Genomic DNA, 12,927 nt, shown 5'->3' on the forward strand with positions numbered 1-12,927 from the left:
AAGAACCCTTCGTGTTAACACTTCCGTGCCGGAAGATCACTAGGTCTGCATCAGTCCCGAAAGTCTTGTACCTGCCTGCCCTCGCGTGAATCCCCTGACGTTAAACGCCACAAGTCAGCCACACCAGGGCACCTCATTTTTAGCTCTTCCTTTGCAATGAAGCCCACTAACAGCAATCTCTTCCTGTTCTGTTCTTGCTGCCGCTCTGAGGATGCAGCAGTTTCCAGGCTGAAGTATTTAATAGGTTGATAAAAAGAAAAGGAAGCTTGAGTACTTCAGCAAGGATTCCCTATAAAAGCAGATTTACTTCAGCTCTTTGGCACTGGCAGTTTGAGTTTACTGCAGGGAACAGATTTATTCTGGGAAAAGACTCGTAGCTCAGAAGAAGTGCTACTTAATACCGGTACTAGGACTGCGGTTCGTTAAAGGACAAGGCACACCACCCAAAGGGAGCCCAGACCATTCAACACAAACATACTGGGGAAACAAAGGATTCTGCCTTGCAGGCAGCTTCACGTAAAAGCAGTCAGGCAGTATCCCCTGGTCACAGATTTGACTGCAGATTCTCCCTGACTCCACAGCAACACGGCTAGACGTGGCAGCACAGGCTCTGTGCTACCTACGTTTCCGTTGCAGGGCATGGCCGTTCTGCAGTCAGTGAATGCCTTCCAGGTAGGTGAGCAGGTCACTGCCGACTGCCCGTCAAGATCTTGCTGGTTTCTGGTCTGAGGCAGTCACAAAGCACCCATGCCCCTGCCGTATATGCAAGGGAGCTGGTTTCCTTACCTCCGTCCACCTGATGACTTTGCCATTTGCTTTATACTCTGAGCCATGAAATATCTTCACACTTGTTATAGACTCCATGGATTTGCCATCAATGGGGCTTACAACACTAGAAAGGGGAAGGGAAAAGGTTAAGAAGTTGACAGAAAGCCTCCAAATACCATCACATACAAACCTGATTTCAAGTTCAGCCCATTGGGCAGATTTGCAGAACAGCGTGTTACAATGGAAAAAACCTTCAGCAGTCGCAGATACTACCAGACAGTGGTTCATAGATTTGGACATTGGTATCTGATGCCATGGGAAAGAGAGCAGTCACTGTGAAGGCCACCTGCTCTGACTCGCATGCACTCTCAAAGGGCCCCATGGCAGGTTGCGTCATCGGTGAGTGTCCTGCCATTTCAACTACCATGCAGCAACCTGCCAACATTAGCTAAGTGGGGCAGGATCATTAACAATCCCCAGAAAGGAGCACACCCAAGGAAGACTTCCCTCAGTGCCGTGCACAAGAATCTCATACATCCCCGCTAATTATGATGGTGGCTGGGTGCTTGCCACACGGGAAGCAATCAGCTGTAATGCCAAGACTTGAAGTCCTCCTTGAGTAGCAGCAGCTGAGGACTAGGAAGGCAGCTTTCCTTGGGTTGCGACACAGCTTTGACCTCACAGGGTGTTAACGATCTCTCTCCGCATGCCAACTACAGAGACATGCATAGATTTATAGTATGCCAATCTATGTATTAATTTACTAACTCAAACAGGGCAATACAGTCGTGCCTAAAGTTCTACTTGTACTGATTTTCACACACCCCATCAAGTGACCCCACCAGTGCCCTGTAATGCCCATTTTCTTCCATTTTTGTACAACTTCAAAAAAAACCCCAAATACCCTCACCTACATAATGGTTGTCTTTTCTGGACTGCTACTGCTGCCTGTTTATTTAGTATAGATGGCACCCATCAAAACGATTTTACACACACTGATGCCTACAATGCTGTGCACTTTCAATCTCACATTGATCAATACGGTTTCAGATCGTGACACCTGCTGCTACTTGTTACGGATTTAATGCTGCCACTCCACATGCAATAACTTGACTCCCAAGACCTCTGCAAGGCAGAGAAGTGGAAGGGCTAAAATTCAGCCTAATGTTAGCAGCTAGATGGATTACTTGAGTTTAATGGTTTCAAATAACTGGATATTTGAAAATAAAGAAATCTGCCCATAGACCTAAGAGTTTTCTAAATTGAGGCACTGGAGCTTTTCACCTCTCGCCCACTGTCAGTACCTGCCACATTCAGACTTCAAGGAACTGAGCGCCCTCAATTCCTAGGGACCCGAGGTCACGCTGCCCCTTTCAGAATGCGCTCCCTAGAGCCTGTTTAATATCAGGTAAGAAACATGAACCAAAAAACCTGGACTAATCTAAAATCGGAGAGCATATGGACAGACCAAATGACTCTCCTTTTGACTGATATTACTGATAAAATACATGCACACAAAAATCAGCAGACTAAACATCTAAACACTGCTAAGTGATCAGAAAACTAGTCATCGACTTACCCCTTGTTAAAGTTTTTGTCATCTTCTACCCACTGAATATGAACATGTTCCTGAGGCTCTTCAGCATCTGCTTTGCCACAAGTGATAGTGAAGTCTTTCATCTCTCTCAGAGCCTGCCTCAGGGAGTCCATGTTCTCGGCAGTTATCTGGACCATTACACCATCTAGGGAACCAAGAATTTACTATCCTCAAAATAAACCACAGCCTCGTTTAGCAAAGCATAAATGGAGGTAAAACCATTGTTCTCCTGCGAGTGATGTAACAGCTCAATACATATTTGAAGCGCTGTATATAATACCGCAGAAAGCTAACTGTCCGATCCCCAACACACTGCTTATGCCATAGAGCATTCATGAAAGCTGCCCAGAGAACAAATCAGTGGACAATGAAGTCTGTTGACAAAGTAAATTTAACCATAGCAGTGGCACTGCTAGTCTGCTGCTGTATTACACACCTGCTTTGGACAGGCCAGCTCAGGAGACAAAGGTATATGATCACATACCTGGACTCTGCCAAGATTGGCAGCAGTGTTTTATGCGAAGTGGGTGCTTGTCCTCTGAGAACTACATCAAAACCACCAACCCATATTACACAGGCTGCTTGACAGAATTTTAATGGTCACTGTGGCAAAAGCAAGCTACAGGACTTGGATCCTGCCAGCCTGGATGAATTGTGGCTACACAGCTGCCGCAGTAAGGAAAGGTCCCACGTGCTGCTAATTCCCCCCACCTGAGCCAGTTTCCAATTCAGCATCTTGAACTACAGCACAGAGTGGCTGAGATAAAGAACGTGCCATAAATTACAGCGGCTATGCAGTTTTGTTTTAATGTTGCATCTTTATAAGCCATCGCCACCCTCCCTCGAGCTTCATTTCTACTACGTGATCGTCCAGGCCAAAGGAGGAGTTGACTAGAGTAACATTACCCAGTTTAGACAAGCTTGGCCTTTTACATTGTCACCTGCCCACACGCTTCAAGGCTATTAAGTGAAGGGAATGCAGCACGGCTGGGGATTCAGCTCTTGGCACGGAGAGTAAAACATTCATGCTTGCAGTTTTTTACTTCAGCAAGTGCCTGACTCCAAGCACAGAACCAAGAACTTCCTTTTCACCTTGATTTTTGTGGTAGTGTGCCAGGCTATCTAGACTGGGCCTTATTTTCTCAGTTCTGCCACAATGGAAATTTGTGTTTAGCTAAAGAGTGAGGTCATGCTGAGGAAGCAGAGTGATTCTCAAGTGCCCGAGGCACAGTAGTAAAGCCCCAGACGTAGCTCAACTACACAGCTCTCAGTAGGGAAGCACGGTACTTTAGGCAAGCGACTCGCTTCTTACCTTCAACAATACTGGACTTGGCAAGGTAGCCTGAAGAGGATTTTAAAGCTCCACTGAACACAAAGAAGCTGGCACCAGTCACTGCAACAACAATAGGAATGATTAAGAAAGGCTCTTGTCAAAGCAATGCCTAATGCAAGAATTGGGTATTTGCCAGAGAGGCAAATAATCTTGAATCAGGAAGTAGGCAGTTATGATGATGTTACCAGCATGTCTCAGAGGCCTGGGCAGAAAAAGTGCTCTCACCTTATTTTCTAATTACCAACCTTTAAAAAAGCTGCTTTTTCACTCATATTAAAGGCTCCATTTCAGAATAAACCTGTGCGTCGCTCCCTTTCAAAAAGGTCCCTCGTGGCTGGGAGCCATTTGACCCGAGCTGTTGGCTGATGATTAGGTCCCACTGCTCGATCAAATTCCTAAACCTAGCTGTGAGGCAGCTTAAGAGATAAGAAACCTTCCAACAGCTACTAGGGAGACAAGGTTCTCTGGGTGAATCTGGTATCTTTTATTAGACCAACTCAAGTAGTCGGAAAAATTCTTCTACGGTCTATGTAAGACGCGTGTGGAAAGTTTCCGAGGATTCTTGGGAAAGAGGACTGCTGGTTGCCCCTAAAACACACAGGCTGAGCACAGAAACCCTACGATCAGACCAGGTCTACAACACAGCCAGCAGCTGCCCTCCTCAACAGCATGGAGGTTAAAGGCGGGTGTTTGGAGCACTGTGCCTCTGGACCCATAGCTTTGGCAGGCTGCACCTTGTCCGCTATGGTATTTAATATGGCCAACTCCATTTTAACCACTTGCACATGGCCCTTGATTTCCTGGCAAGCTGCTGCCAAACATCTCTTGGGTAGCCAGATTCTGACCACTAACTGAGGGAGGTGTGGGGTGAGCTGCAGGGAAGCACCTATGTCAACAGCATGTGGCACCCCAGACATCAGACAAGTTAGAGGCAGGGAAGGGAGCCTGAAGACTGCTGAATGCCATTGCAGATGGGACACTTTATTATTATTCCCATCCCGCTTGTGTGTCAGGAAGTTCCAGTCCCATCCATGCTAGGAGCTCTCTAACTATCATTGCAGTTAAATGCTGGTGTCAGAGGTTGCGTGACGTTAAGACAAAACTGGTTTCAGCACATTCGCAGCACACTCTGTCCTTACGGCAGCACAAGGAACACAAGCCATTCAAATCATCGTGTGCGCTGAAACCTCCACCCCCGGCTCACCCTTTCTCGGCTGATTGTGAATACTAATGGCCTGCGTCTGGTAGTTCCCGTCATCGTTCTGGACACACACGAGGTGCGAGTCTGCTTTCTCATTGAAGCAAGCTCCCCCGGCTAGAACGTGCTCGTTGGACTTGTTCATGGCTTTCATCATCTGCGAGAACAAGAAGGTTAGCGCTTTATTTCAGGTTCAAAACCTGCTCGTCGTTCACTAGCACAAACCAGAGCTTCCCAGAACCGTGCAACTAAGCTGAGAAATCTTCTGCTAGATTGTATGAGACTGCAATCCCTTTGCACAAACTAACTTCACAGCAACCACCAGAGTCAAGTCCTTGCAAGCATCAATATCCCCTGTCCAAACCTTACTTCAGCAATTGGAAAATTGCATCACTTTTAAAAAGGGGATCCAGGCTCTTACATCACCTAGAGTATTTTAAAAAAATTAGCCTTGCCATCATTAGAATAAACAGATGCAGCACACATTTACTCCCTTTGGCTGATATAAAGAAAACACTCAGGTTTCCTTGTGTTAGCTGTAGCTGCGATCACTAGAGCGATCAAAATCTACTGCACCCGAGTACAAATGAGATCCAGAGTTTGCAGCATCTGAGCTCAGTCGGGATCCAGCAGGGCCACTGCTGTCCTGCCATTATTCTGTTGTTTGACCAAGGCTAAATTTCTAGCCACTCTGTGCAAAACTTTAACGACATCAGCAATGCAAGTGAAACGTGTGGTGTGTTTTGGCAGGTAGGTGGTGGGGAGGAAACAAGGGTCTAAGTATGTTTTTGCATTTCACTACAGCGTGTTTCACTACCTGGCCCATCACCGCAGACTCCCAAGGCCAGGCGGTAGTGAAATGAGAGCCACCTTTGCAGAGGGCAATGCTGGCCCTCAGTCGAACCAAAGACAACAGGACACAAAAGTCATGCTTTGGCGAGACGAGGCATTATTGAAGGCACTCCCTTTACTGACAGCCTCTCCAGCTTTAATCCAAAGAGGTAACTTAAATATAAAGTTATAGGAAAACAGAATCATTTTGAACAATGGAGGATCATGCATGTGATGAGAAACGCAGGCTATCTATATATTAAGAGGTTTGCCTAACACACTTAATTTCCTCAAATATAACCCAAGCATGAGATTTCCATGAGTGTTAACTTTATGTACATCCACTTGTGCATCTACATGTGGATTATGAGAAAAAATAGTCATAGAGGGCTTGTGCTCAATTAATCTTACTTTAAAATAATTAAAAAATATAGCTGAGAATCTCCAGAAGATTCCATTTTTTCCTCCCAGGTGACACGAAGCCCGGTGCTTTCCTCACTTAAGCTGAATCCTTGCTTCACGCAGGAAACTAAGAGAGATGCTGCCATGGCTGACTATTACGGAAACTTCCCCGAGGTTCAGCGGAGTGCAATGTCTGCACTTCGCCAGCACCAAAACCGAGAAAAACAAATCTGTAGACAGCGGGGACAGAGGAGACATACTGACTGCATCCCGCGCACAAACTGAATTTAATTCGTGCACGCTCCAAGTACAGCAGCTTCAACTCTGACCAGGCTGAAATGAGCTTTTTGTATCTACAATGCCATTCAAAAATTAATACAGGTCGTAATTCAATTACTAGCCTTCCTGTATCTGCTTCATCAACTCCATCTCTTCAGATCTCTTTTGTTAGCAGGGACCTACCGAAATGGCAGCAGAAGTGCGCCGCACAGCGGCTCCTTTAACCTTGCAGTTTTCCCCCACGTGTCCCCCGCCACTCGCTCCTGATCAGCAGGGAGGCAGAAATCGCCATTTCAAATATGGCACCATTTCTGTCTCCCACCACAGATGGGCTGAGGGGCCTCAGCAGCTCCACCGCTCGCTCCTGACCAGCTGGGAGGCAAAAACCACCGCGTGTTTAAAACCGAGGTTTTCACCTCCCCGCCGATCAGGCCCAAGGGGCGAGCGGCAAACAGTGCGGCCCATCCACCAATAATAGCGGGGGGGATGCATGGGGAAACAGCAAGATTAAAGGAGTCGCTGTGCAGCGCATTTCCGCCGTGATTTCGGTAAGTGATTTACACCGCTGGCACCTTAAAGTGGCCTCCAACAAGTCACCTCGTTACATCAGTCCCCCAACATGTCAAACAAGAACAACACCGTGTGCCCCTCGCTGGCATAACGTAAATCCACGCTCCTGTGCCCCTTTCCCTCCTCTCCCCCAAGCACCCTGTAGGGGCAAGAGTTTACATTCAGCACATCTTCTCCATTCATTGAGGCTTTCCTTGGTACATCAATGTATGTCCAAGGTAAGAAACTAAGAGGTCCTCCTCCTCCAGAAGCTGGAAGAACTCGGGAGGCCGTCACCCGCGGTTCTCAACGAGAAAATGACCAACACACAGCTGACAACAGCAACGTTGTGGATTTAAACGCAGGAGAACAGAAAACACTAATCCTTAGCATTCTTGTAGCAACAGTAGCACTTTTCATTACTAATTAGACCTAATTTAACATGTCTGAGCCAGTTAATACTCTTTTGAAAGCATGATCCCTTACAGTTCTCAGCTTGCACGTTCAAAATTATTCTTCTTTTTAGAGTTTTTTTCTCCTTTCTGGTGCTGACTTGCCTGTGTTACTGGACCACCATGTTCTAATAACACTGCAGATCTCTCCTTTCAGACCAAGTCATACTTCATCCACTGCCGGGTGTCCTTTCAAAGTAAGGAGGGGTGCTTTCAGACTAATACCTAGACTAAGCTCTTCCCTTCATTTTGTTCCTTCCTCCTCTGAGAAGTGGACGAACTTTAGTTCGCCTCTAAAATCATGTTCATGTGAAGGATGGAGTGCGATGAACCTGATCAGTTCAGTCCCACTGTGTATCCTGAACCTTCATGGGACTCTCTTAAACCCAACTGCAGATCTACTGCAGTCGTGCAATCCCTTCACGTTTTAAACTAGTTTTCTCTCAAGAAACTTGGTTCAAAGTCTGGCAACCCCCATACACATGACCCATGGACTGACTATTCAGTCACTTCTCAAGCAGCTAATCTGCGAGATATTAAGGGGCTCCCTAGTCTGATGCCAAGGTTCCTGTATAGCACCTATCGGAAATTCTCTGTTCATCAACCCCTTTAGGGCATGCAAGCTTCCAGCTAGACATACCATTTTTTCTTGAAGTAATTAGTACAAATGAATCCTTATCTCTGGTTGAGGCTGCATCAATCTTTAACAAGATGCATTTCATATCCCAAAATCTGCTCTCCTATTCTGTGCATGTCACAGCTCCAGTGTTCAACTGCAGTGGAAAGGCAGACACACTTGTCCCTACCGTGATTTATTTCAAAATATCAAGCGGATCTTTTTGTCCGCAGGTCTCCAGACATGCCACTGAATTACCTCCGCCCTCTGTTGCTTTGTTCCCAATATAGCTCCAATCTGAGCAATGACTGACACTCGAGAGACCTGGCTGTCAACATCAGCTATGTCTTGAGAGGTCTGACGCTTTTTTCATGCCAAGTCAAACACTTATGCAAAATATACTAGCATATTTAACATTAAAATATTAAAGAATCCATCAAATCCCTTCACAAGCACAACATGGACATGGAGAAAGTTCAAGTGCCTTTTTTCTAGCTTAAACAAATTTACAATGTCCACTATTTCATTGATGCATTTACTGAAATCAGAACAGTATCTGCAACTTCCCACTCCCTTTTTTCAATTAATTACGTTTAAATTTAGTGATAAGCAGTAAAAACCAGAAGAAAGAGAAACTATTCATTATTTTTAACATGCTATATTAAACTGAGCTATACATAACCCATTTCTCATAAGCAATTTGTGCATCAAATCTACTTTACAGTTTGATTTTGAGGACATTTTCACGGACAGTTATAGGAAGAGTAAGTTCCTTTAGACCCAACCCCTGAAACGCTAAAGCTACACAATATTTTTTACCTCGTTGTATCTGTTGCTGGGAATTTTGATGCTGGTCTTCCTCACTTCCATATCAACCACTAAGCCTTGGACCACCGGCAATGTATACTGGTAATTTCTGAAGTCCTTGTGATTCAAGGAACAAAGGAAAACAATATGGCCATTAGAAACATGGGCTGCTTTTATAGAGAAACTTATGCTAAAGGATATGGGAACTTTAACGAATTCTAACACGGAAACATTACTCTTCTCCTGCTTCATGCATTACCGCTCCATACAGGAAAATCTGACCTCTCTCCCCACTCGGTTACACTACTGGATAGAGATTTCATTTTCACGGGCACTGTAATTAAGTCATGCACCAAAGGGAGAGTTTTCTACATTTAAAAATAACAGTTCAGTGGAAATAACTGAAAAGTTAGCTTCGTCCGTAACTCTGGATAGTCACAGAATTATAACTGGATTCCAGGACAATCTGATATTGAGAGGACGGGGTCTGAACCAAAATTTAATTCCAAATGCAAGACCTCCCAGGTGGTCAAACTCCAAGTGCTGACTTTGGTCCATCGTTATTCCGCAGTCAGAATTTGCTATCCGATGCCAGCGTCAGTCAGGAAGCCACGTACCCATCTTACCATCCACCAATACTCCCTCCCTATGAACCTCACTATTCATGCAGTAAGCGCAGGGGTGGCCAACCTGCATGCCACAAGCAGCCTCTGTGTTGACACGTGGCAGACCAGGAAGAGGACAGGCAGCACAGCAGCAGACAGGTCAGGAAACAGAAAGCAGAGCAGCAGATCAGGCAGGGAAAGGGCATCAGCGTGGCACCCCAGGAGGGCACGGGGCTATTTTGTGGGATGCCTGCCAAAAGGTTTCACTTCCTACTGCAGTTAGGCCAAAACTGTCTCAAAAGTTCATTCTCTCCTTTCGCGCGCGCGCACACACACAAAGCAAAAGACCCCGCTCATCACTTACCGCCAGAAGATTCATAATGGTGTGTCCAGTTTCCCCAAACAATGGCTTACGAAATCTCACGCTGAAAAGTGGGCAGGGATAAACTGTGGGGGGGGAAAAGAGTAATGAGTTTCAAATTCACTTGCAGCAAAGCGAGGCAAAACCACCCAAACTAAGCCTCCCTTCATAGAAACATGGAGAAACGTGCCTAGGATTTCAGCACAGGTTAAAAGCACGCTCCGCTGTGCCGAGAGCAAAACATCTGCATGCCTTGGCCTACCTGGCCTCTGCTGCAACTCAGCAAGCGCAGGCATATTTCTGGTCAAGTTCAGTCACGTTGCAACAGAATCCCAAGCAAGGCATAAAACATCGTATGAACTAAAATTAACCAAACTAATATGCCGACAGTTTCCAGAAGGAAGCTTTTACATTTGCATTTCGGCATGGAAGAGGCCTGACTTTCTAATCTGCTCCACACCTCCAGTTCTCAGTGAAATCAGTGCGAGCTGCAAGGGGCTCAGCAGCTTTGGTATCAGACCACCTGCCTGAGCACCCCAAAACAGACCTTGAGATGGAGAGACAGGTAAGTTAACTACTCAGACGTGCACACACGCCTTGATCAAACCATGACCAAGTTAATGCTGAGGTTTTAACTGTCACCTACGGCCTTCAACGTTTTAAACTAAATTCTGTAATGTATTTTCCTGCTGTAACTCTATAATACATATTTTGTAGGCAATAAAAAAGTTTGATCTACAAAGCCTATATATAAACTCCCCATTGGTATCACCTGACTCTGCATCACTAATCTAAATTTAGAAATCACTCTAAGGCCTGTCTGTAAAACATTTTATTAAAGCTATGGACAGATTTATGATAACAGCATAAAGAAAAATCAAAAGCACAATGTTTTCACAGTAACTCAAGTATTAAACCAACCTGCCAATTAGGCAGCAGACAAATGGTACACTAAACACACTGCTGTTTCTGGAGTCAGCCAGGATTTAATCCCAGTAGGGTCCCAACCTTTCTTTAATCCCAGTAGGGTCAGTGCCTTTTAGGAAAAGTATGTACTAGTGCTAGATTCACTTCAGGTTAAGGACTCTTTCCAGCCCCATTATCTATTATGTGCGACTATTGCTGCTTCACAAAGCACTGCCATGGTAGCTGCACCTGCATGTACATCACCATTTCATGCGTTAGGCCAAGGAATCTAAAACCCACATAGGAGCCCAGACGTGTCCCCCACCTTTCACTAATGGTACACTGAATTTAAAGGTAAAATAACCCTTTTGCCTCGGCTATAACACTGCAGCACACTGACTCTATAAAAGCATCCAGACAAGCAGGGACGTGCAGTATGCGGCACCATAAACCTGTCTGCAGCGACACATGCTGCGCACGCCACATACACACGCATTCTCCTGAGATCCTGGGGTCAAAAAAAAAAATCCACACCTAAAAAAAGCAGGGCAGCACACATGGCAGCAGGGTGCACCACCCAAAACCGGAGCCTGGCTGGCCAGAACCACGCTCCAGCTGTTGGCCAGGCTTCCAGCTGCAGGAGCGCCGCAGCTGCAGCTCCCAGAAGTCCCCAGAACCCCAAGTAAGGCTGCCAGGGCTAGCACAGCTACTGGCCCCAGCCTCCTCTACCCCACCTGTGTGCCAGAGTGTGTGTGGCGTGGGCATTCCCCAGCGATAATCAGCAGCGGCACAAGGTGTGCCACTGCTTCTTGCCCCAGGGAAAAACACGTTCCCACTCGTGGGGATGTGCCCTATAAGGTTGTTCTCTTTCAGGTCCCAGCGGTGTTTTCAACATGTTAGTTATCACCTGTTTAATAGCTTTTAATTGAAAGATGTTACTGACCAGTTACAACAACTACATGGCAAAGGATCTAGGTGACATGACTCCTGTATTGTACTTACTGGGCAAGGCTCTAGTAGCAGCACAAGTTTCCCCATAGCTTTTTATTCATCTGTTCCTGCTACATGGCCAAGCAAAGAGGACTAACCCAGCCTTTGTTCTGGTCCCACTATCTTCTACGTGTTTGCACTTCCACTGTACTCTTCTGCACATGTAACGTACACAGCCACGACACATGAAAACCGTCATCCAGAGGATGCACGTGTTGCTGAACAGAGTCAACGAATAACCCTGCTACAGTCAGGAGAACACATTACTTACGTCTGTATTCAGCTCCAAGCCTCAGCATCAGTCGGATGGGGAATACCTTAGCCCAGGGAGTCTCCCATTTCTGAATGAGAATCCCAAACAAGTAGGGCGGCGTAGGGAGCACCAGGTCCTGCAGTGACTGATACGTAGCTGTCACGTATAAGAATCCGCCATGTTCTTTACTGCCAAGGAAACTCTGGCTGAAAAAGGAGTGCCCCAAGTTGCCCACGACATTACCTAGGAACCAAGAAGTTCATCATTTTGCTGGATTGAAGCCTGCATCAAAAATTAAACCAGCTTCTTTTAGAGAAGGAAAATGAATTTAAGTACATTTTTTCTTCTGGAATAACATCCTTAACTGGTTCCCATTGATCACTTTATGGGAGGAGTATATGTGCCCTCCAAAAATGTATACAGATAGATAGATATATTATATATATATATAAACAAATTATATATATATATATATATATATATATAAAAAAATAAATGTTTTTGGAGGGCAAAACGTATATACCTGCACACGTTAGCAGCTCAGATAATAATATATATAAAAACGCTTATATAAAACATATATACACACATACATACACATACATATATAAACGTTTTTATATATATTATTACCTGAGCTGCTAATGCCAGCTCAGATAGATAGCTATAGCGATAGCTATAGTTACATCTATATCTATTTATCTGAGCTGGCATTAGCACCTTATACATGACAAAGGGTCATTCAAACCCTCCAAGTTATTTTGTTCCTTGAACCCGAGTTTAGAACCATTTTACAGGACCAGGAGCGGATTGCCCCCATATTGGAAAGCTTCATGAGCTGCTGCTACATCAGTGCTGCTCCTCATTTTGAAAAATTATCCTGAAGCTTGAAACTAAGAAAAAGAAAGATTGATTCTACTCCACCACACAAGTGCTGGGGGTATGCGTACCATGGGGCTTTTGATGCTTATCAAGCCAGA

General features: G+C 45.3%; 1 protein-coding gene across 3 annotated transcripts in view; it reads right to left on the reverse strand.

Moving 5' to 3' along the window:
* Positions 1 to 12,927, reverse strand: part of ZFYVE9 (zinc finger FYVE-type containing 9) — an 85,265-nt gene that overhangs the window by 2,544 nt on the left and 69,794 nt on the right. For all 3 annotated transcript variants that reach the window (XM_006035178.2, XM_025191339.1, XM_025191338.1), the window contains 7 exons: positions 11,966 to 12,190; positions 9,802 to 9,884; positions 8,845 to 8,949; positions 4,903 to 5,053; positions 3,678 to 3,758; positions 2,348 to 2,510; positions 787 to 892 (listed from right to left, as the gene is read on the reverse strand). In XM_006035178.2, the coding sequence (XP_006035240.1) occupies positions 787 to 892; positions 2,348 to 2,510; positions 3,678 to 3,758; positions 4,903 to 5,053; positions 8,845 to 8,949; positions 9,802 to 9,884; positions 11,966 to 12,190 (914 nt within the window). The remainder of the gene's footprint in view (positions 1 to 786; positions 893 to 2,347; positions 2,511 to 3,677; positions 3,759 to 4,902; positions 5,054 to 8,844; positions 8,950 to 9,801; positions 9,885 to 11,965; positions 12,191 to 12,927) is intronic.

Source organism: Alligator sinensis, unplaced genomic scaffold, assembly GCF_000455745.1.
Source record: "Alligator sinensis unplaced genomic scaffold, ASM45574v1 scaffold63_1, whole genome shotgun sequence".
NCBI classification, from domain to species: Eukaryota; Metazoa; Chordata; order Crocodylia; family Alligatoridae; genus Alligator; species Alligator sinensis.